Here is a 25,830-nt window from a genome sequence, read left to right as displayed (position 1 = left end):
TTTTATTACTAGTCATGTTACTGATGTCCCCTGCTGATGCTGTCATTCTGGGCTCCCTATACAGACATTGCTACTTACTATTCCCATCTTAGCTCACATGGGTGAAGGGCCCTGTATAGTGCTCAGATGTGGTTATTGAGCTGATAATCTCTTTGGCGTCTCTTTCAAAACATTGTAGTGTTATTAAAAAAATCCATTTCTGAGCTTGAGCAATGGAAGGAATGTTAAGCATTCCTGTATGAAGTCTTTAAGAAGAGGCATGGGACATTTTCTTTTTTTTTCTGAATTTGATATTTGGAGACAGACAGACACAGACACACACACACACACACACACACACATACACACCCTGTGCTGTACTCCCTTTCCTAAGCCTTTTCAGAAGTGCAGAAACTTTAGGTCGGAAGAGACCTTAGAAGAAATAAGGCCTACTCTGTCCTTTTATGCCAGAATTCCCTTTATGAGATCCCTGAAGAGTAACCACTCAACCTGTGATCAAATACTTTCAGTGATGAAGAACTCATTATCTCACAAATCAGCTTATGACATTTTTGGAGAGTTCTAATGAGAAAATTCTTGCTTATCATAAGCTGAAATACACATTTCTGCAATTTTCCAACCATTGGTCCTATTTTTGCTAGCTGGAACAATTGAGGGTAAATCCTAATTATCCCTTTTTAATATATCTTTCCAAATGTTGGAGGATAATTCCTATCTCCCCTAAGTCTTCTTTTGGGATAAACTTCTCAAGCCTTTTAACTGTTTGTCCTTTTACGATCCCAGCTGCTTTGCTCTGTATGTAATCACTTTTTTTTAAACTTTTTTTTTTATTAATTTGTTTGTTTCCTTTTAGTTTACAGGATTCAATTCCACAATTCCTTGAGTTTCACATTTTGTCCCCATCCCTTCCGTCCCCCCAATAGCGGCTTATAGTCAAGTATAGGATCTGTAAATACTTTCACATTATACACTAGTCAGGTTATGAGGACGGATTGTACCAGCTGGAATGAAAAGTGGTAAAGAGGACATAAAACCAAGTAAGAGAAGGAAAAAGATTAGGTATTTTGCTTCCACCTGGATATAAACTTAGTTCTTTCTAGTTCTTTCTCTGGATGCACATATTTATCTCCATCATGAGTCTTTTGGGATTGACTTATATCACTGCATTGCTGAGAAGAGTCCAGTCTATCAAAGTTGATCATCACACATAGGTTGTGTCTGTAATTATGTACAAGTTTCTCCTGGTTCTACTCTTCTCACTCAGCATCAGTTCTTTTAAGCCTCTCCAGGTAAATACGAAGACTGTCTGCTCCTCGTTTCTTATAGCACAATAGTATTCCATAACATACATATACCACAACTTGTTCAGCCATTCCCCAATTGATGGGCATCCCCTTAATTTCCAATTCTTTGCTACCACAAAAAGAGCTGCTATAAACATTTTTGTACATATGGGTCTTTCTCCCATTTCTATGATCTCTTTGGGATATAACCCAAAGAGTGATATTGCTAGATCAAAGGGCATGAAAGTATTTATAGCCCTTTGAGAATAATTCCAGATTGCTCTCCAGAAAGGCTGGATCAGTTCACAACTCTACCAGCAATGCATTAGTGTTCCAATTTTCCCACATCCTCTCCAGCATTTGTCATTTTCCTGTTTTGTCATCTTAGCCAATCTGACTGGTGAGATGTGGTACCTTAGAGTTGTTTTGATTTGCATTTCTCTAATCAATAGTGAATTAGAGCATTTCTTCATGTGCTTATAGAGAGCTTTAATTTCTTTCTCTGAAAACTGCCTGTTCATATCCTGTGACCATTTATCAATTGGGGAATGACTTGTATTCTTATAAATTTGACTCAGTTCTCTGTATATTTTAGAAATGAGTCCTTTGTCAGAGACATAGGTTGTAAAGATTCTTTCCCAATTTCCCACCTCCCTCTTAATCTTGGTTACATTGGCTTTGTTTGTACAGAAACTTTTCAGTTTCATGTAGTCAAAATTATCCGTTTTACATTTTATAATGTTCTCTAATTCTTGTTTAGCCATAAAGTCTTTCCCTCTCCACAAGTCTGATAGGTAAACTATTCCTTGTTTTAGGAGACTACTTACAGTATCAACCATTATACCTAGATCATGCACCCATTTAGACTTGATTTTGGTATATGGTATTAGATAATGGTCTATGCCTAGTTTCTGCCATACTATATTCCAGTTTTCCCAGCAGTTTTTGTCAAATAGTGAGTTCTTATCCACAAAACCAGGGTCTGGGGGTTTATCAAACAATAGATTACTATAGTCATTGACTTCTGAATCTTGTGTGCCTAATCTGTTCCATTGTTCCACTCCTCTATTCCTCATCCAGTACCAAGTAGTTTTGATGGCTGCTGCTTTATAAAACAGATTGAAATCTGGCATAGCTAGTCCACCTTCCCTAGCATTTCTTTTCATTAATTCCCTTGATATTCTGGACTGTTTAATCTTCCAAATGAATTTTGTTACTGTTTTTTCTAGCTCTATAAAGTAGATTTTTGGTAAATTAATTGGTATGGCACTAAATATATAATTTAATTTAGTTAAAATTGTCATTTTTATTATATTAGCTTGACCCAGCCACGAGCAATTGATATTTTTCCAATTATTTAGATATGACTTTATTTGTGAGAAAAGTGTTTTGTAGTCCTGGGTTTGTTTTGGCAGATAGATTCCCAAATATTTTATAATGTCTATAGTAACTTTAAATGGGATTTCTCTATCTCTTGCTGTTGAATTTCATTGGAAATATATAGGAATGCTGAGGATTTATGTGGGTTTATTTTATATCCTGCAACTTTGCCAAATTTATTTATTGTCTCAAGTAGTTTTTTACTTGATTCTCGAGGATTCTCTAAGTATATCATTATATCATCTGCAAAGAGTGATAGCTTGGTCTCTTCTTTGCCTAATTTGATTCCTTTGATTTCTTTTTCTTCTCTAATTGCTACTGCTAACATTTCTAGTACCAGATTGAAGAAGAGGGGTGACAGTGGACACCCTTGTTTCACCCTAATCTTATGGGAAATGCTTCTAGCTTCTCCCTATTACATATAATATTTGCTGATGGCTTTAAATAGATGCTACCTATTATTTTAAGTAAGGCTCCATTTATTCCTATACTTTCTAATGTTTTTAATAGGAATGGATGCTGTATTTTGTCAAAACCCTTTTCTGCATCAATTGAGATAATCATGTGGTTTCTGCTAGTTTTATTGTTGATATGATCAATTATACTGATGGTTTTCCTAATATTAAACCATCCTTGCATTCCTGGAATAAATCCTACCTGATCAAAGTGTATTTTTCTTGAGATAAGTTGCTGTAGTCTTTTTGCTAGTATTTTATTTAGAATTTTTGCATCTATTTTCATGAGAGAGATTGGTCTATAATTTTCTTTCTCTGTTTTATCTCTTCCTGATTTAGGTATCAGTACCATATTTGTGTCATAGAAAGAATAGACTCCTTCTTCACTAATTTTCCCAAATAGTTTGTAGAGTGTTGGAATCAATTGTTCTTTAAATGTTTGATAGAATTCACTAGTGAATCCATCTGGCCCTGGAGATTTTTTCCTAGGGAGTTGACTGATGGCTTATTCAATTTCTTTTGCTGAGATGGGATTATTTAAGTAATTTACTTCCTCTTCAGCTAATCTGGGCAATTTGTATATGTTTGTAATATTCATCCATTTCCCTAAGATTGTCAAATTTATGTGCATACAATTGGGAAAAATAATTCCTAATTATTGTTTTGATTTCCTCTTCATTGGAGGTAGATTCACCCTTTTCATTTTTGATACTCATAATTTGGTTTTCTTTCTTTTTTTATCATATTGACTAAGGGTCTATCAATTTTGTTTTTTTTTTTCATAAAACCAGCTCTTGGTTTTATTTATTAATTCAATAGTTTTCATAATTTCAATTTTATTAATCTCTCCTTTTGTCTTCAATATTTCTAATTTAGTATTTAATTGGGGATTTTGAATTTGTTCTTTTTCTAGGTTTTTTAATTGCATGCCCAATTCGTTGAGCTCCCTTTTCTCTAATTTAATCAGGTATGCACTCAGGGATATAAAACTTCCCCTAAGAACTGCCTTTGATGCATCCCACAGATTTTGATATGTTGTCTCATTATTATCATTCTCTTGAAGGAAATTACTGATTGTTTCTATAATTTCTTGTTTGACCCACTCATTCTTTAGAATTAAATTGTTTAATTTCCAATTAGTTTTTAGTCTGTCTTTCCCTGGCCCTTTATTGCATCATGATCTGAGAAGAATGCATTTAATATTTCTGCCTTACTGCATAGAATTGTGAGGTTTTTATACCCTAGAACATGGTCAGTTTTTGAGTATGTGCCATGAACCGCTGAGAAGAAAGTATATTCCTTTTTATCCCCATTCAGTTTTCTCCAGAGATCTATCATACCTATCCTCTCTAAAATCCTGTTCACCTCTTTAACTTCTTTCTTGTTTATTTTGAGGTTGGATTTATCAAGTTCAGAGAGGGGGAGATTAAGATCTCCCACTAGTATAGTTTTGCTATCTATTTCTTCCTCTAATTCCTTTACCTTCTCCTCTAGGAATTTGGATGCTACACCACTTGGTGCATATATGTTAAGTAATGATATTGCTTCATTCTCAATGGTGCCTTTTAACAGGATATAGTTTCCTTCCTTATTTCTTTTAATGAGATCAATTTTTGCTTTTGCTTTAACTGAGTTAAGGATTGCTACCCCTGCTTTTTTTACTTTAGCTGAGGCATGATATATTTTATTCCAACCTTTTACCTTTACCTTTTTGTATCCCTCTGTTTCAGATGTGTTTCTTGTAAACGGCATATTGTAGGATTATGATTTCTAATCCATTCTGCTATCCGTCTCCGTTTTATGGGAGAGTTCATTCCATTCACATTTACAGTTATGATTGTTATCTGTTTCTTTCCCTCCATCCCATTCCTGCCCCTCTTAATGTTCATATTTTCCCTCCCTTCTCCCTTCCCCCCCTTAATAGTTTTCCTTTTGACCACCACCTCCCTCAGTGTTCCCTTTTCAGTCCCCCTCCCTTTTCCTCTCCTTTCCCCTTACTACTTCCCTCCCTACAAACCACTCCCACCCCTCTTTTGTAACCCTTTCCCCCTCCTACTGCCTGTAGGATATTTTTATACTTAATGAAGTATGTTATTTCTTCTTCGCACCAAGAGTGACAGGAACAAATCTCATGCGAAGCTCCTCTCCCTCCCCTCTTTCCCTCTAAAATGATACTTTTTGTGTTTCTTCTCCATAGAGTCCTATGCTTAACTGGTTGTTATTCCCTCCTTGTACCAGAACCAATGAGGGAAAAGCTCATATGCTTCCCAACTCCCTCCCTTTTTTTTCTCTGCTATACAGTTTTTATGCCTCTATATGTGGCATAATTTACTCTTTTTCACTTCATCCATTCCCTTTCTTCCATTGCAGTCCCTTTGTAGCCCCTAATAAGATTTTTTTAAATCATCATTTTGTGTATTTTATAGTCATACCCTCTACTTGTCTATAACCAGTTTGCTCTTATCAAATAGCAGGGTGTGTGTGTGTGTTCTTCTTGTTTACCTTTCTAAGTCACTGTTGCATCTCGTAATTGGAGGTTGAATTTTCCATTGAGTTCTGGCTTTTTTATCAAGAAGGTCTGGAACTCTGTTAAATCGTTGAATGACCATCTCTTTGCCTGGAAGAATATGCTCAGTCTCGCTGGGTATGTGATCCTTGGTTTAACCCAAGCTCTTTTCTTTTGCCCTCCAGAAAATTGTATTCCACTGCCTCTGATCTTTCAGTGTAGAGGCTGCCAAATCCTGTGAAATCCTCACTGTGGACCCTCGATATTTGAATTGTTTCTTTCTGGCCACTTGAAGTATTTTCTCTTTTATCTGGTAGTTCTGGAGTTTGGCCATAACATTTTGAGGCCTTTTCAGTTTGAGATCTCTTACAGCAGGTGTCTGGTGGATTCTCTGGATTTCTATTTTACCCTCAGGTTCTAGTATCTCAGGGCAGTTTTCCTTAACGAGATCTTGGAGAATGTTGTCCAGGCTCGTTTTTTCATCATAATTTTCTGGTAGGCCTATGATTCTCAGATTATCTCTCCTGGATCTGTTTTCCAGGTCAGTTATTTTTTCTTTGAGGTATTTTACCTCTTTTTCTAATTTTTCATTCTTGTTGTTTTGCTTGAGTAATTCTTGGTTTCTCATAGAATTATTTGTTTCCATTTGGTTAATTCTAGTTTTTAGCAAATCATTTTCCTTGGTTAATTTTTGGAGCTCCTTTTCCATATCATACACTTTTCTTTTTAGAGAGATGTTTTCCTCATTATAATGTTTTTCTAATTCTGCTATTTTGTTTTTGAGAGAATTATTCATTTTGTCTTCTATGTCTCTCATTTTGTTTTCAAAGTTCCTTTGGATCTCATCTAGGAGAGCCTTCTGTGCTTGGGATCCATTCTCTGTTTAAATTTCAGCTTTGGGTGTGGAGTCCACATTGTCTCCCTCTGAGTTTGGTTCCTCCCTCTGAGGATAGTAGGACTTCAGAGTCTTTGTCTTTGTAGTCTGCTTTCTACCCATTTTGAGGCAGGGTGCTAGCCATGTCCTTCCTCTAGGATCCCAAACCTTTACTGTAGAGGGTTTTGCCCTGGGGCAAGAGTTACTATGTTTTCAGGGTCAGAGGGGGTGGTTTGGAGCAAGTGAGATTCACTCTGTCATCCTAGACTTTGGAGGTCCTGAAAGGGGCTTTTTTTTTTTTTTAAATTTCTGGACTATGAAGTGGTAGCCCCAGGATTGTTTGCTGTCCTGGACAGGGGCCCCTGTATTTGCTTCTTACCTTACTCTTTCCAGTCCCAGCCCTTTTGTGATAGGCCTGGTAGTGGACCTTGTGGTTGGTGGGAAGACTTTCCCCTGGAGTTGATCAGGCCCCTTCCAGGCCTGCCTCTGCCGGCTGCACCTTGCCTGCCGTGCCGTGCCTTCCCGGCCTGCCTCTGTGTCTGCTGGCTGAGTGTAGTCACTTTTTTTTACCAATAGTCTTCTGAAAATGTGGAACCCAGAACTCAATATGATATTCTAGATATAATCTGATTTACAAAGAGGTCAGTGAAGCAGTTCTTTTGTTTGTTCTGGATAGGTTGTGGTCTAAAATTACATTAACTTTTTTGACAACCATGTCAAACTGTTGACTCATTTTCATCATGCAGCCAAATAAACATTCAATTTATTCAATAAATAAATATTTTATCTATTCATTACTTATCACCTATCCATATTTTTCCAATCTGAGATTTAAGCTGGTGATTTTAAAGGCTAAAATAAGGACAGTACATTTATTTCTTCTTTTTTCTTTTTTAAATTAGTGGATTTTTATTGCTATCTTTTTTTTTACCTATCCTAGATTTCTTAATGTTTACTTCCTCATGCTCCTTCCAGAGGGGCATCGCCTATAACATTTTACATTTATTTCTTTGAAATTTAATTTCTTCATTTCAATCCATTATTATATAGCCTGTCAAAATATTTTAAAGTCTTTATTGTATCATCCAGTGGATTGACTATTGCTCCAACCTTTATGTTGTAGAAAACATGAAGATTGTGTGTGTGTATGAGAAAGAGAGACAGAGAGAGAACGAGAGTCAGAGACAGAGAGAGACAAAGAGACAGAGACAGTGAGAGAGAAAGAGACAGAGAGAGAGAAAGACAGAGAGACAGAGACAGAGAAAGCATCAGGATAGAGTTCAGAAGGAATAGATAATCTCTTGTTGGAAATGTTAGAGGAGGGATTCACGCTTTTAGCTAAGGATTAGACAAGATGAACTCAGTTCCTTCTATTTCTTCCAGGTCACACTTTTTATTCTCCACATTGCTTAGTTTTTATTTTTCTCTGGTTTGTCTCCCCATCAATTTTTGGTTTAAAGTTAACTTGCTTAGGTCAGCAACTGTCCTACCAAACAAATTCTTCCCTGGTCTCATAAGATCTATCTCTATCTCTAGTTAGGAACCAGACATTCAAACATTTGAAACACTGATACAAAAATTCAATAAGATCATACAATTTAAAGCTAGAAAAGATTTGAGAGTGCACATAGGATAACTTCCCGTTTAACAAGGGAAGAACCTGAGACTTGGAAAGTTGAAATCACTTTTGCAAGGTCACATTGGCAATAAGTTGCAGAACCAGAATTTGAACCTAGATTCTTTGAATCGAAATCCAAAGTTATTTTTCACTGTACCATTTTGCCTTCTTTCTGTAACAAAATCCTATCCTTTTAATGGTTGAAAAGATAAAGTACTCCTGCAGAACCCTTTTACTTTCTAGGACTTCAAGCCACTATAGATACAACTCAGATTTCTTTTGAAAGTTTTTCTTATTCCTACACCAATCAGCAAAAGTGAATCTCTGTTGACAGCTAATTTTTTTTAAGTTGGCTCTCACTCATATCCCAATCCCCAGAAAGAGGGCATGCTTCCTGATTTGATTAACTATGACATACTTGCATATAGCTGTCTCCCTTACCCTCAGCAAGGAATCACATGTCACTATGATCCATGTCTTCTTTCCTGGACCAGTAACAGGATTCCATACATTTGCTACTGCCTGTAAATATCCATTCTTGATCTCTCCTATGGGATATTAATATTTCTTTAAGAGGTTTAGATTCAGGACTCTACAGGGAGAACCTCCTATTTGTTGGGGAGATTTTTTGCAGAGTTTTATCTCCTTTTTCTCATCTGTATCACATTCACTCATGTGCAAACCTCTTATGACTGGTTTTTAATCTGCCACTTCCTGAGAAATATATTTTTTTCTGACTTTTTAAATGAAAGATTAAGTTCATCCTGTGTAGGAATAAATGGTCAAATAAGCATATTCAGCATTATTGACATAATGAATACTCATTTCAATATACTTGAGATAATTTGTTCATCAATCTTATTCCCCTCCCTATGAAGGGCTACTTATTTCTCTCATCATCTGGCTAATTTTCTGATTTTTCCAGTCATAATACTAGATATGGTGCTTTGTCTACAAACACTTTTTGTGGGAAAGAATCTTTAATGTATCCATTATTTGGGATTATTTATTACTCAAATATAATTTGTTAGATTATTAGTTCAGCCTAGGCTAGAGAATTTTTCTATCTTAATAATTTATTCATAGCATTAATTTTTTTTTGTAATTTACTGAAAGTTCATGAAAATATGTGGGTTGTAGTGCCCAGCATATTGGATACCAAATCTGTATTTTAGTTGAGGGATTTCACTTACATCATAATTAAGTACAGAATTCAAAAGGTTTGCCAACAGCAGCATCAAGAGCCAGAGACAAAAAAATGCAAGCTAATGTTTCATTGTGTTGTTTTTTTTTTAAACAAATTTTTGTATCCATGGAGCAATATCTAGTTTCCATATTTTAATGTTCAGAGCTCTGAGGTCTCAATATAAACATTCAAGTGTACAGGTATGATTAGAAAAATTCCAGAAGCAAGATAAAAATAAAATTCTATGAATAATATTCCATCATGAACAAAAATGTGTTACTGAAAACACACTGCAGTAAAACTCTCTGGGATCTGTTCTCCTTCACATTGTGTACTTGGTGCCTATCCAGAGAAGTGAAGCATTTTTCATTGCAGAAAGTGGCCTAGACTGGAAAAATCTCTGTACTTTGGTCACTCAAAAAAAAAAAAAAAGAAAATATGCTTTTGGAGGTGATGGTATAGTATAAACCATAAAGAAAGGTTATAAGCCTTCCTGATTCCAAATTGCTGTCTGATACATGGAGGCTAATCTTAAAAATTAATGATATCAATTTTACTATTTTTGCCCATGTAGCATATTTTGTTCCATAGGGGGAAGGAAGATTTTCAGGGTCCCTGTCTCACTCAAATACAGCAGTAAGTTTGTGTGGCAATGAGTTTGCATGGCTACACCACAGAAGGCAATTGCTTTCCTCCCAGCATATCTAAGTGTTTTATGCATCTAGTTACTGTAGGGTAGAGCTTTTATTGTCATCCCTGGTGTATTGCAGCAAGGAAGATTGTTGTCAGCATTCTAGAATGTGAGTGTACAAAAATCCTCTCCTCCCAATCACATACATAGACTCACATGCATGCAAGTGATTTTTGTGGTAGAAATACTAAGTATTTCAGAATACTATAGGCAAGATATATTTTATCTTGCTAGATACTGAACATCTTAGAGATGTCAGTGAAATTCAAAATTTCTTTATTTTTTTCTTTTTAGCCTTTCAGTCAAGTATTCTTCTATTTTTTTAGTCTTTTGTTTCTCAGTCAAAATTCTTATTTTTCTATTCCATATGGGTATTTTCCTTCTTTTCCACAAAGATGGAATTTAGAGGATGTTCATTAATATTCACTTAACATTAAGTGTGAATGATAGACTTTCAAAGCTTTTCATTTCATTAGGTCTTATTTCTCTCTCCTACTAGTTCTAACTTTTCTGTCCCATCATATCCTCATGTTAATAATTTAAGACATTTATGCTTAATTAGGTGTCAGGATGCATAGAAAGAAATTTCTCTTGCCCTGTCTTTTGTCGAATACTATATTTTCCTGTTTGCAAAGGGTCAAGAATGAAGTACTGAGTGTTCTTAGTAAGTCTTTGGTGATGTTGATGACATTTGCAATCTGCTTCTTTCTCATTTATTGAAAGAAAATCTCAATAGAGAATGGATAGAGAGGCAAGTCACATCATGTTATGGAAATTTATTTTTCATGTGGACCTGTTTGTGTGATTTCAACATTCCCATTTGCAGAAGTGTTTCTGGGGTTAATGCCAGAAATGTTATGGGATAGTATCTGGCCATGTAAACTGTTTGCAGCCTATTCTTATACTATAGTACAGCATAGACTAATCTAGTTTGTGTTTCCTTTTGAGGTTTTCCCTGTCATGTTAGTCTTCCACTCATTAATATTTCAATTTTCTAGATTTTGGGGACCTTAGAAGAATGAATTGAATAGGAAAATCACAGGAACATAGAATCCGAGAATTGAAAAGGACCTCAGAGGCCATTTACTCCAACCTGTAATCTTACAAAACTCCTCCCTACAACATTCCCCTCTCCCCATTATCCAGCTTAAAGGCTTACAGTAAAGGGGAACAGAGATAACCCATTTTGCTTTTGGATAACTCTAATTTTAAAGAAGTTTTTCATTAAATCAAACCTAGTTTTTCCTCTTTTTAACTTTTACTCATTAGTATTATTTCTGACAAACAGGGTCAATGAGGACAAGTTTATTCTCTTTCCAATGTGACAGCGATTCAGATATTTAAAGGGTGCCATTATGCCTTCCTCTCCCTAAATCTTACCTTCTCTAGGCTAAATATTCCAAGTTCCTTCAACTCATCCTTAAATGGCATAATATTAAAGTCTTTCAATATCTCCCATCCTGGTGAATACAAAGTATTTATGTTTTATCCTAGTATGTTGTGTTTTGATAGTATCTTTCTCCCAATAGCTCCCAGAGTACTTTGTAGATTCCCAAGTGGTTGTATTAGTTCTTAGAATGTTGGAGAAAAGCAGGCTTACATCCATTATTTCCATCTCCCATTTTGTTAAGTAAGCAAGTTGAAGCATAATATGGCTTCCTTTCGCCTTTTCTAACTATGTTTTAGTTGTAGGTATTATTTAAACCTAGATCTACTTGATTGAGATCAGCCTTTCTATCCATTGTGACATGCTACCAGTAATATTATGTCCATTTTACACATGAGGAAATTGAAGTTTAGAGAGGTAAAGTAGTATGGTTACATAACTATTAATACTAAAATTGGGATTTGAACCTAAGTCATGAATAAGTAATTTTGCATTTCTGAGCTTCAGTTGCATCATTCAATAATACTTGTGATACTTATCTCACTAGATCATTCTAGGTCAAACAAGTGTTTCACAGATCTCTACTAGTATGAAATAAAATGTAAGTTAGTCAACAAACATTTATTAAGCATCTACTGTACCGCAAGCTCAGTGCTAAGCCCTGAAGATTAAAAAGAAAGGTAAAAGACTGCCACTTCCTTCAAAGAGTTTACAGTATAATGATCACATAGGTGATTGGTATTGGAACAGTGATCCAAGCCCGGGTCTATTTTTTTTCCAAATGCTTTATTAACTTCTGATTTACATCATTATTTCCACCAGATTTTGAGTTACAAATTTTCTCCCCTGTTTCCCCTACCCACCACCCCAAAATAGCAGTCCTACAGGATATCCCCTCCTCCAATCTGCTCTCTCCCATATTTTCTCCCATACTCCTTTCGAGTTTTTCAGTAGGGCATGGTGGATCTCTATGCCCCAGTGCCTGTATAACTTATTTTCTAATTGCATGTAAAATAGTATTAATAATAGCATATATATATATTTATTTAAACATTTGATTTTAAAACTGAATTCCAGATTAATTCTCTTCCTCCCTTGTCACCCACCCTTACTGGGAAGATAAGCAGTTCAGTATAGGTTGTACATGTGTAGCTAATGCAAAACAGTAAGATAGTAGATATATTGTAAAAGACTGACTATATTTCCCTCCCTCTTATCCCACCTCCCACTTGTTCTATTCTCTACTTTGATCCCTTTTCAAAAGTGAGTGCTTCCAACTTCCCTCCCCCCCAGCCTGCCTTCCCTCTCATCCCCTTCCCCCCTGCTCTCCTGTAGGGTGAGATGCCCTATTTAGTGTGTATTTCATTCCCTCCCCAAGCCAAATTCAATGCGAATAAGTTTGACCCATTCCCTTTTGCCTTCCTGTTCTTCCCCTCCATTGTAACCATTTTCCCTTGCCTCTTCCATATGAGATAGTTTACCCCATTCTGTCTTTCCCCATCTCCTCTCATTATATTCCTCTCTCACCTCTTAATTTCACCTTTTAAGTATCATCCCTTCCTCTTAAATTGGTCCTGTGCCCTCTATCTATGTATACCTGTAAACATGTATACACACATTCACATATGTATTCAAATTGTTTCTTCCTGGCTGCTTGTAATATTCTCTCCTTAATCTGGGAATTCTGGAACCTGGCTATAATATTCCTAGGAGTTTTCTTTTTGGGATATTTTTTAGGAGGTGTTCAGTGGATTCTTTCAACCTCTATTTTGCCCTCTGGTTCTAAAACATCAGGGCAGTTTTCTTTGAGAACTTCCTGGAGGATGATTTCTAGGTTCTTTTTTTGATCATGGCTTTCAGGTAGTCCAATAATTTTTAGATTATCTCTCCTGGATCTATTTTCCAGGTCAATGGTTTTTCCCATGAGATATTTCACATTGCCTTCTATTATTTCATTTGTTTGGATCTGTATAACAGTATCTTGATTTCTCATAAAGTCATTAGCTTCCCTTTGCTCCAATCTAATTCTGAAGCAATGATTCTCCTCAGTGAGTTTTTGAGATTCTTTTTCCATCTGTCAAATTTGGCTTTTTTAGGCATTCTTCTTCTCATTGCCTTTTTGAGCCTCTTTTGCCATTTGAGTTAGTCTGTTTTTTAAGGTGTTATTTTCCTCAGTCATGCTGTTCACTCTCATTTCATAATTTTCTTGCATCATTCTCATTTCTCTTCCCAATTTTTACTCCACTTCTCTTATCTGCTTCTTAAGGTCTTCTATGGCCTGTAACCAGCTCGTATTTTCCTTTGAAGCTTTTGGTGCAGGAGTTCTGACTTCACTGTCTTCCTCCTGTTCCATGCTTTGCTCCTTTTTGTCCCCAAAATAGGAGTGTGATGTTGGAATCTTCTGTCTGCTTTGTTTCCTTTGCCTGGTCATGTTGCCCCTCAGTCACTTGACCCCTGGGCCTTTTGCCACTGTAGGACCCTGCCACCAGACAGGGGAGCTTTTGTCCCAAATGCTGGGGTTTTCTCAGCTGCCGAAGGTATTAGATAGGTGCCCTCTCTGAGGCCTCCACATGCTCTGGCAAGCTGGACACACACCCCAGGACCTCCACCCTATACTGCAATCCAGATCCAAGTAGATTAAAGCAAGAGCGATTACCCCTCAGACTGGTTGCTTGGTCCCCCTACAGTCTGCAGGCCAGAAGCTGAAGTTGCCATGTGGCACTGGCTGGCTGTGCTGGCTTTTCACCTCGGGGGCAAAAGCCAACTTACTGTCTCTTACTGGGTCCCAAAGACCAGAGTGCACAGACCTCTCACTTTGTCTGCCGTATCTGTGTGTTGATAATTCACAAGTCCAGGTCTTGACTTCAAGTTCATCTAATTTTTTAAAATATTATGCTTCCTTTAGGTGTATCCTAACAAGTTTATTATGTCAGTCCTTTCCTTAAAAATAAACAAAAAAACTATATAGCAGTAGTCTATTGACCACTCTTTCAAATTAAAAGTCTTATTGGTTTAATAATGGTTTATCTTTTCATACTACATCTGATTTATTCTTTAGATTCTCATTGACTATTTTTCCCCTCAGTTCAAATGAGTTTGCATGCTGTTTCTACATGTTTGCTTTTCTGTTATTTAATCTCTGTGCTTTCCTTAACTTTGTCTGTCATAACCAGAACAGCTTTTTTCACTCCATTAAGTTTAGTTTACCTTAAAGTATAGATTTTCCAGTGGTTACTAATCTCATTGTGAATTACAAGATCAGAGTATGTTTTGTAAGGAATCAGAGGTTTAAATCGTAGTAGATTCTTTGGTGGAATCTTCACTTCCAACAATCACCTTTAAAAAGATACCGTCTTCACAAGGTGATGCTAAAGATTAAAAGAGGTGGTTGTTGTGGCTCTTTACCAAGAACGCCTTTATTTTTATATAAATAATGACAGGCATTTATACTTTTAACTCGATGAATTGTGGGATAAGTGAAATTGTTTTCAATTTCTCTCTACTACAACATTAAGATAGAGGATCCCCAACATCTTTCATAGGAGGGACTATTTTTTATTTCTCCAAAGTCTTGAGAACACTAGGTTGTGAAAGACTAAGAATGTAAACTAATGAGAGTCCCCAGGGTTAATTTCTCAAAGACTAAGCCTGGGGAGTGGTAGGATTTAGCATCTGATGATGTGATCAACCATGTTATTTTGAACCTCAAGATGGACAAAGTGGTCTTCACAGTTGAGTGCTTGACTAGCCCTGTATTAAGGAAGGAAGGAACCAAGCAAGTACCAGGCAAAGCTCTTCATAAATATTATCTCATCTGATCCTCACATCAACCATGTAGATAGGTGCTATTGTTATCCTTGTTCTATGGTTACCCAAGGTCACACAGCTAGTAAGTATCTGAGGCTGGATTTGATTTCAGGTCTTTCTGACTTCAGATTCAGTGTTCTATCCACTGTGTCACCTAGCTGCCTTCTAGGACTATGTCTCTACTTTTTAAAAATTATTATTACTAGCTGTGTGACCTTAAACAAGTTACTTTGCCTTGGTGGATGGGCCTGTCTTCAAATGTTGATTAAGAGGGTTGAACTCAATGATGTCTACTGTTCCTTCCAGCTCTGACATTCTCTAACTCTGTGATGACCTATTAATAATAATGATGATAATAGCTAGCATTTATATAGTACCTACCTTCCAGGCACTATGCTTTACAAATTTTAACGCCATGCACGAGCAGCTTTCCAAAAGAATGCTACTATGAACAGCTTTTAAAGTTCTGATTACACAGTATAGTGAACACTCTATTTATTCCATAATTAATCAAAGCAAAATACTCACAGAAAATCAAGGTACAGCATTCACAATAGTACAACTTATCACAGAAAATCACAATATAGTATTCACAACAGCTTATCATTAAAATGGCCACATAGTTTTCACCAAAGTGGTCACAATATTTAGAACAAAGAACAATCATCTCAAAGTACAATAGTCAAAGGCTTCCATTCATGGGGCACACTAAATTAACTCAATTGGTCCCTTATTCAGCAATTAATTATTAAGTATCATTAATCACTAAGTACAATTATTAGAAAATACACAAACCCTCCACCCCTAGGTCACTAGTAAACTACAATTTCATTGTTACTCAGTACCCATGGAGAGTTCTTTTCACCTTGACTTTTGGCTGGTTCTCAGATTCCCAGGATCCCTCCCAGATTCTACTTGGATTCCCCAGACTGTCACCTGGGTTCAATGGCAGACAGCTCCCAGTTCCTTCTCCAGCTGTCTGGTTAGTTCCTGCTCCACACTGAAGTTCACAGGGTCCAGTCCATCTCAAATCCTTCACAATTTCTGCTCTCAGAAATTCAAGGCTCAACCAAGCCACAAACAAAGTCCCTGCATCCTGGTCATGCTTCCTCAGTCTTCTGCAGCTCATTCAAAAAATCAGAATCGCCTTATGTAGCCTGGGGGGAAGAGGCTCCTGGGCTCCTGTTCATAAAAAGTTCTACCACCACAAGTTCTCAGGAAATTCTGGCTCAGTTCTCAATTTTCTCTTCTGTAGCTGCTCTGCCTCCAGATTCTTTTCCCAAGAAATTCTGACTGCACCTCTCTGGGGCTTTTCTTATATACACACAGCATTAGCTTCCTGTTTCAGCTAATCCCTTCCTGTCACATCAGGAACAGGGGTTCATACCTTCTGTTTCCCCAACAGAGGCTTGATCAATTACTAAGTGCTGAGTACCCTGCTTACTTGCCAATACAAAGGGGTCAAATTACATTACCATTACACAAATATTATTTCATTTTATCCTATTATTATTAGCTCCATTTTACATTTTAAAAAACAGACAGATGTTAAGTGACTTGTCCAAGGTAAGTATCAGCTGTGCCCAGTTAGTAAGTATCTGAGGCAGGATTTGAATTCAGGTTTTCCTGGCTCCAGGTTCAGTGTTCTATTTCCTATACCACTTAGCTTCTTTCTCCAGGTGTTATATATGTTTATCTGTATGTGTAATCTGGCAAACCTGCTTTGTGCTAGAAAATGAAATTCTTCCTTTAACATAGTCAAAGATGGAATAGATAAGAGTTCAGTTCTAATAGATGTTTATTCGTGTTAAGCCAGAAGCAGAGAAACACTGATGATATGTAATATATACAGATTGAATATTCTGCCTGCTGCATTGTATTTGGATAATTGCTACATGAAACAGACATCTAAATTGCATTAGAAATTGTAAGATGAAAATTCAAATATTCATGTAAAAAATCCAACAATTAGAATTATTTAAACAATTATTTAAGTAACTACTGTTTCCAAAACACCATACTAGGTACTGAGGGAAAATACATATGTAAGATAAGGCATGGTCATTGCTCCAAAGAAGGGGTCTTTAAACTTTTTTGTTATGTACCTCTTTGGCAGTCTGGTTAAGCCTATGTATTCCTTCTCAGAAAACTTTTTAAATACATAGGATGAAAAAGGAAACCAATTACATTCAAATGCAGTTATCGTAAAAAAAAAATAAGTTCACAAATCCATTTAAGATCTCTTGCTGTAAACTGCAGTGGAAAGAATACTTACACAAACTAGTATAAAATAGAATTTGATAGGGTGTAAAGGATGTACAAGGGAAGTACTATATGAAGTGTATAATGGGAATAGAATTTAAACACCTTGAAGGCAGGGATTATCTTGCTTTTCCACTTGCCTCCCCATTGCTAATACAGTCCCTGGAACACAGTATGTGTTTCATAAATCATTAATAATTTTGAAGAAGAGAGAAGACTTCTTGGAAGTGGTAGTATTTGACCTAATTTTTGAAAGATTATTATTATTTTAACATGAGAATATAGGATTGCTATAAAAGTAGAAGGAAAACCTAGGTATAGGAAAAAGTATGAGAAAAGATATGGATTTGGGAAAGTATATATTTGGAGGAGAGCACATACTTTAATTTGGTTGGAAGATAGAGATGGTTATATTTAGCAACTTTGAGAGTTAATGTTCTTTGGGCTTTTTGTCAACCCAATGCCTATTAAAAAATGGTCCATGGACTCTAATCCACCATCATCTAGGCTGCTTCATAGGACAACATTTATTTCATAAGAAAAATATATTGTGCACAGAGAGAATTATCTACAGGACCTCCACATCAATAGGGAATCTCTTTTTCATCACATCCTCCATGATACTGGTGGATACCTTGGCAAGTATACATCTTCCAGCTTTATGCTTTGCTTTGACAATTGTTTAACAGTTATCTGCAGCTAGACTTCTGGTGCAACAGATTTATTTCTGGGACTACAGAAGTCATCTAGTCCAACTTCCTCATTTGATGTATGAGGAAATTAATATTCAGAGAAGCAAAATGTGTCAACTAAATCCACATGGGTTGTAAGTAACAGACTAAGGATTCCAACCCAAATCATCTGCCTCCTTCCCGAACTTTTTTTTTTTTTTACTGGCTCTGAGATCCCTTCCAGTTCTATCATTTTATGAGTCTATATTTCCTATAAATGGGGATTCTATCCTTTTTGTGTCAAAACATTTATTGAATCCCCATAGAACATTATGTAAACTCCTTGTAGGTGGAGGCTATCTCACTTTTGTATTTATATCCCTAGTATATAAATGTACCTGCTAGAAAGTAGGTACTTAATACATATCTGTAGATTGATTCATTATGGTTTCCTGTATATTGGACACAAGAAATAACAAAATACCTGTATAATAGAATCCTGCTCTTATAAGATCTCTCTAAGAACCAGTGTTGGCAGCCACCCTGGGGATGCTGGGGTGCCAACCATTTTTTTTTATAAATTAGTTTTTCCCTTGTCAGGGGTTATGCCATTATTCAAGATCAGAGTGCAAATGGGGGAGGGGGCAATGTCCTTGAGTATTTCATAGGCTGTCTACACTAGGACCCCAAAATTCTGACCTTACAGGTAAAAAGACTTCTCTATACCTATTAAGTCATACCTAAACTTTATCCCTTTTGTTCAAAGGGAAGGTTGTAGCAGGAGTCTCTAGAAGAAAAAAAAATTGGTTGGCAAAGTGGGATAGCAAAATAGGAAATGGTTCTTTTTTTCAGCTCCTCCCAGACTGATGGATGGAGGAGAGAAAAGGGAGAAAAGAGATTTTCCTAACTTTGTGAGAGATCATAGTCAAGGGAGAGAAAGTTCTTGTCACTTAAGTTATTCTTCCAATTGATTTGCTGTGGTCCTGTCCACCTGCTTATGGTGGATGATGACACTGGACATCCCAGGGACAGGTGTCTTGCTTGCCACTCCTTGATTAGCCATTTCATCTGAGTGACCATTTTTAGCAGCAAGCACCCCAGCATCCCCAGGGTGGCTGCCAACACAGGTTCTTAGATCTGCTTTTCTAAAAGAAAGCAACTCAAAATGGGTGAACAAGCTTACTTTAATCAATCAAACATATATAGTTTACCTAATTCAGGGGAAAAAGGTCAGCACCCTGAACTTCAGAATATACAGAGGTTACAGGCATAAGTTACAAGAACATTTCAGCAGACAGGCTTCCAAACTGTCCAACCATTACATACATCCATACCTAATCACAGTTACCAGAGAAGGAAGCATCAACATCTAGGTTTTCAAAGTCGGGGGCTCTCAACAACGGCTGTCCAGAGTCTCATCTGGTCAAATCACACAATACTACTCAAAGTGAGCCCCAAAGCAATGCCTCCCATCAGAGCTTATATAGCCTTCTCCTGTCTCAGAGAATGTAACAACCTTCTTGACCTACTGCGCAATCACAAAGTATCTCCTGAGAAACAAGCCTCCCACCACAGGCTCCAGGTGTACTTAGCCTAGGGGCAGGGAAGATCTTAAATATTTACATTCCCATACTTGCCACACTGCTTTCCCCAGACCAAGCTCCTCTTCTATTGGTTAGACAGTCAACAAGTATTTATTGAACACTTGCTATGTGTCAGAAACTGTACTAAGTGTTGGGAATAAAAAAAAAGCAAAAAAGCATGAGTGTCGAAGATTCCATTTCTAATCCCCAAATCTGGAGTCATGGTTCCTTCCTTTTCTTCAGGGTTAAATTGTGTGCATGTGCACACTTATGTGTAAAGGGAGGGGGAAGACCATATCTCCTAAGATACTCAGCTCTCATAGTTCACAACTCTTGGCCATTGAGATGTTCAGTAAGCTGTTACACAAGTTGACCATTTTAAAATGACAATAACTGAAAATTTACTAGGAATTAATGCTTTCCAAAGAGCAGATATTAAAGTTTTTTGCAAGAAATTTGACTATATCTGGGTCTGGAACTTCTGAATTGTTCTTTGATTGTTGCTGCTACCTAAATCATATAAAAACAAATAAGTAGAGGCATCATTGTTTTTCATGTGTAATATATTGATTCTTATCAATAAAGAAAGATAATCATGTTCTTGAAGTTAATCAACCAGCATTATGCTTTTTAAGGCTGGTCAGATCTTACCACTTTTAGAAGCATTTGTTTGTTTTGCCCTTCTCACTTAATTAAAGTTGTGATTAATTAAAAGTAGTGATGAATGTGACATCTGCCATCTAGCCTGACAGGTTTTTTTTAACCCTCAAGGTGAAATGCCATAATTAAAACAGTTGTATTTCCTAAATTTTCACCATTGATGGAACTGAGTAATATAATTATGTCATAGAATGTGCTCTGGACCGTGGAAATTTGAAAACCTGAGTTCTGATCCCAAAGCTACCCCTTAATATCTGCATGTCTCCAAGGAAAGTCATTTGACCTCTTGATGTATCAGTTTACTGCTGGAAAAGTGGAGATAATATCATAGGCCTTGACTTCCTCATACAGTTATTGTACGGTTGGGATAAGGTGATGGACACGTGCTTTGTTAAAGTCAGGTACATATTTAGGTGGTACCACCATGATTACTGATGATGGTAACAAAAGGTTGTGCAATATTTTCCCCCACTACTTTAGTTGTTCATTCATTTTCAGTTGCGTCTGACTCTTCAAGACCCTATTTAGAGTTTTGTTGGCAAAGATACTGGAGCAGTGTGTGATTTCCTTCTCCAGCTCATATTACAGATAAGGAAACTGAGGCACACAGGGTTAAGTGACTTGCTCAGGGCCACACAGTTGGTACGTGTCTGAGGCCAGATTTGGACTCAGGAAAATTCTTTTCCCTACCTCCCAGCCCAACACTCTATCCATTTCACCACCTACCATGCCTAATCAATCCTTCGAGAATCCATTATCTTGTAATGGTATGGAATAGTTAGGGAATATATCCATTTAAATCTGCTAGGGAAGGTTACATATGTACTGAAGACACTATTCCTCTTGATCTGCTTTTTGGAATGCTAGATTTACAATCATGTATCTGCCCACCCTTATAATCTATTTTATTGTGATGACATTTGCTGTTAAGGAGATATGTGGCATAATTCCTTGGTAATGTTCTTGTTTTAATCATGTTTAAAAGGCCTCAGTTTGTGGTGTGATTTGCTCAGTGTTCCCCCTGGGAAGTAGGAGGTATCATGTGGGAAAAGATGAATGCCTTAGTATTGTGAATTCTACATCAAGTTAGCTTTCTTACAATGAATAATAAAGCCCTGGGAATTGCTTCTGTTTTTGTTCTTGCTGTTGCCTTTAACTCTGATTTTTAAAATGCATCTGAGTTGTTTCCTTCCAGATATGATCTAGAATGCATAGTCATGTCCAACTTAACATTTGCCACTTATTTCTTCTTTTTGGCAGGATGACGAAGTGGTTTTGCAATGTACTGCGACCATCCACAAAGAACAGCAGAAACTATGTTTGGCAGCTGAAGGATTTGGCAACAGGCTCTGTTTCTTGGAGTCTACTTCCAATTCTAAGGTAGGCAGAATAAATTTGGCTTCATTTGAACAATGAAGTTTACTGATTCTGGTAATGTTTTCTGTCACTTACCAACTTTCTTCCCCTCAGACCTCACAAAGCACTTGTTTTGCAACCTTCTCATATGCTTATCATTTAATACTATGAATTATGTGTTTGTCTGATTTTTTCCTTTTATACTTATGTAAAGTCAATAACTGCAAGGAACAGTGCCTTCTTATGTGCATCACCCAGGGTTCTTATGTGCAGTTACATTAAATTCTAGTGAATTATCAGTAAAATTCATTCCCTATAGAAATAGCAAATAAAATTGACCAAGACAGGGAAAAAAATCATCAATTTCTCTAGGAGAACAGGCTAAGTGAAATAGTATGCAGTGATTTTTATAAGAATAAAAACATAGTTTTAGCATTTTAATACTTTGTTGTTAAACATATAACAAGATGTAAGCATATATAGTTAAAAGAGGAATTATGTTCTTCTCTGAACATGAAAATATAGAACTTTTTTGTAAATGCACTTAGGATCCTAGATCAATCATCTGAAAGGACCATAAAGGTCATCTACTTTATCTTCTCATTTTATAGTTGAGGAAACAGACTTTGGGAGAATAAGTAATTTTTCCAAGGTTACACACATAGTAAGCATCTAAAGTGGGTTTCAAACTCAAGTCCTCTGATTTTAGAGCTAATGTTTTACTTTCCACTATACCAAGATGTCATTTTTCTTCTGTTTTTTTCTCATTTTTATTTTGTAGTTATCAAGTGTGAAGGCATTTGGCCCTTTATATCATTCAGGAGGCAACACTGATTAATTTTCTGCTAGTTACAGGCTTCTTTACCACCTGTTATTTTTCAACATATGGTCATATGATCGAGGAGCTGGCTTTAATTATTGTATGAAAATTGTATGCAGCCTAGAGATCAGTTGTATAGATAAGTTGTCAGCAACCTAAACAACGGAGTAGGACTAGATATCATATTGTAAATTGGCCAGCTATGACTCATTCCTAGTCTTCAAGCCCACATTTCCAGTGGGTGATGATGCCCTAGTTACTGGCAATTTATAGCTCTATTTATGATTGTCTTGTCATCTTTTGTGCTAAAAACTACATTTTGACAAAGCTTTGGATACCAATTATCAAAAATAGAATACAAAAGTAATTACAGTGCAACAGCACAGATCCAGTTTTTCCTGATTCCTTAGTCCCTTAATAATAAAAAAGTAATATAAGAACCCATGAGTAAATTATGATAACCAAATAGCAGTCAGAGATAATGTGGTTATAGGGGATAGAGCACTGGACTAGGAGTCAGGAGGCCTGGATTCTGGTCCTGTTTCTGCCTCTAAATAGCTTGGGTAAGATGGTTAACCATTCTAGGCCTAAATTTCCTTATGTGCAAATTTGAAAGTTGGGATTAAGTAATGTTTCTAAGGTCTCTTCAAAGTCCCATAAATAAATATTCCATTATTCTTTGTTGTTTGGCAGTGACAAAAAGGGGGGGGGAAGTAGTTCAGTACAACATTGAAATGAAACAATGTCAAGGTGATGACTCATGATTATAATATCTTGAGTGCCAATATTCTCTCACAGATACTTTGGCTTTGGACTGCCCTTGGCAGAAAATTGTTACCTCATTTTTTTGTACTTGGCTTACCTTGCTTTTATTATATAGATAGGAAGAGTAGAATGATTGTTGGCAATAAATGCTCAGCTACTAAATGCTATGAATATGTACATATACATATGTGTGTGTGCATTAATGGAAATCATCCCAGAAATGTTTTAAGTTTCAGAATCTTTCAGTCTAGTATATGACTTGCTTTTCCATGGCTTTAGGATGTTTGTTAGAACTGATCTAGACCTTCTCTCTGTGGGATATTTGCTTACAATTTGTGCAAAGAGTTGCCTGAAGAAAATGTATACATTTCAATTTAAGGATATGTTGTCAGTCTGAAAATCCATAGATTTCTATTTAGTATGTATTCTATTTATTTCACTTATAATAAATTTATGAAATTGACCTTTTGGCTTTTAGGAGAAGTGCTAAACTGAAAACTATTTCCTTTGAATTAGAAATTCCCTCTGTTAGTGTTAAAAGTATAGGGGTTAGACCATAATTTAAATATTTGTCTTGAATCCCAGATTTTCTTTTGTATAGGGACTTTTTAAAAAATAGGAAATGGTTCTGAAAATATTAGATGTCCACTCTTGGCTTTAACATATATTGTATACATAACCTGTAATATATATGTATGTGTGTGTGTGTGTGTGTGTATAATATCTGATTATTCCCTTCCCCTAGTTGGTAATAATTCTTTTTTCCTCCCACTTGGAGCTCACATAGCACTTTGGTTTTACTCTTTCACACACCAACCACATACAAGCTTTATTAGTTATTTCTGTATGTGCCAAATGCTCTCATTACTCTATAAGTTCCATGCTCTATTCAAATGTCATCTTCCTCAGCACTTGGCAGAAAGCTCTATACACAATCACGTGATAATCACAATTACGTGAAAAAATTATTCAATTTAATTTAGCTCAGTTTTTCCTTGGATGTATTTCTTTTGTTCTCCAATTGTGTATATATAATTTTTTCCCTCTTCACTATGTCTTCTCTAGTGGACTGTTTGTTCATTATGGTTATCTATTGTTTGTCAACAGCAGTTTTGCATCTCTGAAAGCTTGGTATGCAGAGCTAAGAAATTTCAGCTATTTATTATAATACCACTAATTTTTTAAAATCCCACTAACTCTGATCGAATGGCACCTAGCTGCAATGTTCTAAAAGCCCAGAAGATGGAGATGTTTATCCATTAAAGCAGACCATTTATGCTTCAGTTTTGGTTCTGAGACAGGGGAACTACTGGTTTTCCTGGTACAGTTAGAATAAATCACAATTTCATATTGGAAATATTTTCCCCCTGTTTTCCTTTGTAGAAATTTTAGTAGACCTAAGCAGCATTTTGGTGGGAAATTTCTTGGTGTAGTTGGTACTATCTTGAAGGAATAGGGTTTTACTTTTTACTGTAGACATGAAAATAAATCAAAGAATTCTACCTGACTGATATCTAAATTGATATAGTTATTACGTTGGAGAAGGAAATGGCAAACCACTTTAGTATCTTTTCCAAGAAAACCCTAAATGGGGTCATGAAGGTTGGGCATGACTGAAATGATGGAACAACAAATAGTTATTAAGTATTTAGGTAGCCTGAAGACCATTTCTATAGTAAGCAGTTTTAGTTACCTCTTTTTTAGGTAATGAAGAATATTATCTCAATATATGTATTTATCAGTTTAAGAAATCTGATAAACTAAAGTAGAAAGTGGAATAGCTTTTTTTTTTGCCACCATTAACGTTTTCATTCCTTAGATGAATACAAATAATAATTTGTCCTGTTTGGTATATGCTTTTTCAAGTAAGATTGGTTGGATTATTTTTGTTTGTTTTTTATTTGTTGTTGTTTTTTGCCTTTTGGAGGGGGAGAGGTGGGGCAATTGGGGTTAAGTGACTTGCCCAAGGTTGCAAAGCTAGTAAGTGTTAAGTGTCTGAGGCCGGATTTGAAGTCAGGTCCTCAAGTAAGATTGCTATTCTTGTAAAATTGGCTCCTAGTGGACATAAAGTGAAACAATATTTATAAAGCACTTTAAAAATATTAAAGTGATTATTGATATTATTATTACATAGAGGTGAAAAAAACAGTTAGTGGGAAACATTTCCTTATGTTCATTAATCCCATTTCTTTACCTGTTCTTATGCTGTTTTTAGAAGACCCTTTTTTATTTTTTAATTTATTTTTAATTAATTACTATTATTATTATTTTGCCTTTTGGAGGACAATTGGGGTTAAGTAACTTGCCCAGGGTTATACGGCTAGTTTTTTTGTGTGTGTGGATGTTAAGTGTCTGAGGCCAGAACCGAACTCAGGACCTCCTGACTCCGAGGCCTGAGCTTTAATCACTGCGCCACCTAGCCATCCCTAGAAGATCCTTTCTAAAGGGAGGGGACTACTCCTACTTCTAGCTACCCATTTGTGATAGTAATGGCAATTAAAGATTCCCCTGTATTGGCTTGGTTTT

General features: G+C 36.3%; 1 protein-coding gene across 1 annotated transcript in view; it reads left to right on the top strand.

Moving 5' to 3' along the window:
• RYR2 (ryanodine receptor 2) overlaps nucleotides 1-25,830 on the top strand; it is an 864,696-nt gene that overhangs the window by 209,923 nt on the left and 628,943 nt on the right. Inside the window, exon 2 of the mRNA XM_069064486.1 lies at nucleotides 21,624-21,743. Coding sequence (XP_068920587.1) covers nucleotides 21,624-21,743 — 120 coding nt within the window. The remainder of the gene's footprint in view (nucleotides 1-21,623; nucleotides 21,744-25,830) is intronic.

This window comes from Petaurus breviceps, unplaced genomic scaffold, assembly GCF_028583685.1.
Source record: "Petaurus breviceps papuanus isolate PSGF00001 unplaced genomic scaffold, PetGlider_PUasm1.0 90633, whole genome shotgun sequence".
NCBI lineage: Eukaryota > Metazoa > Chordata > Mammalia > Diprotodontia > Petauridae > Petaurus > Petaurus breviceps.
Note: the sequence above shows the minus strand (reverse complement) of the source record. Positions and strands in the feature narration are given on the sequence as shown.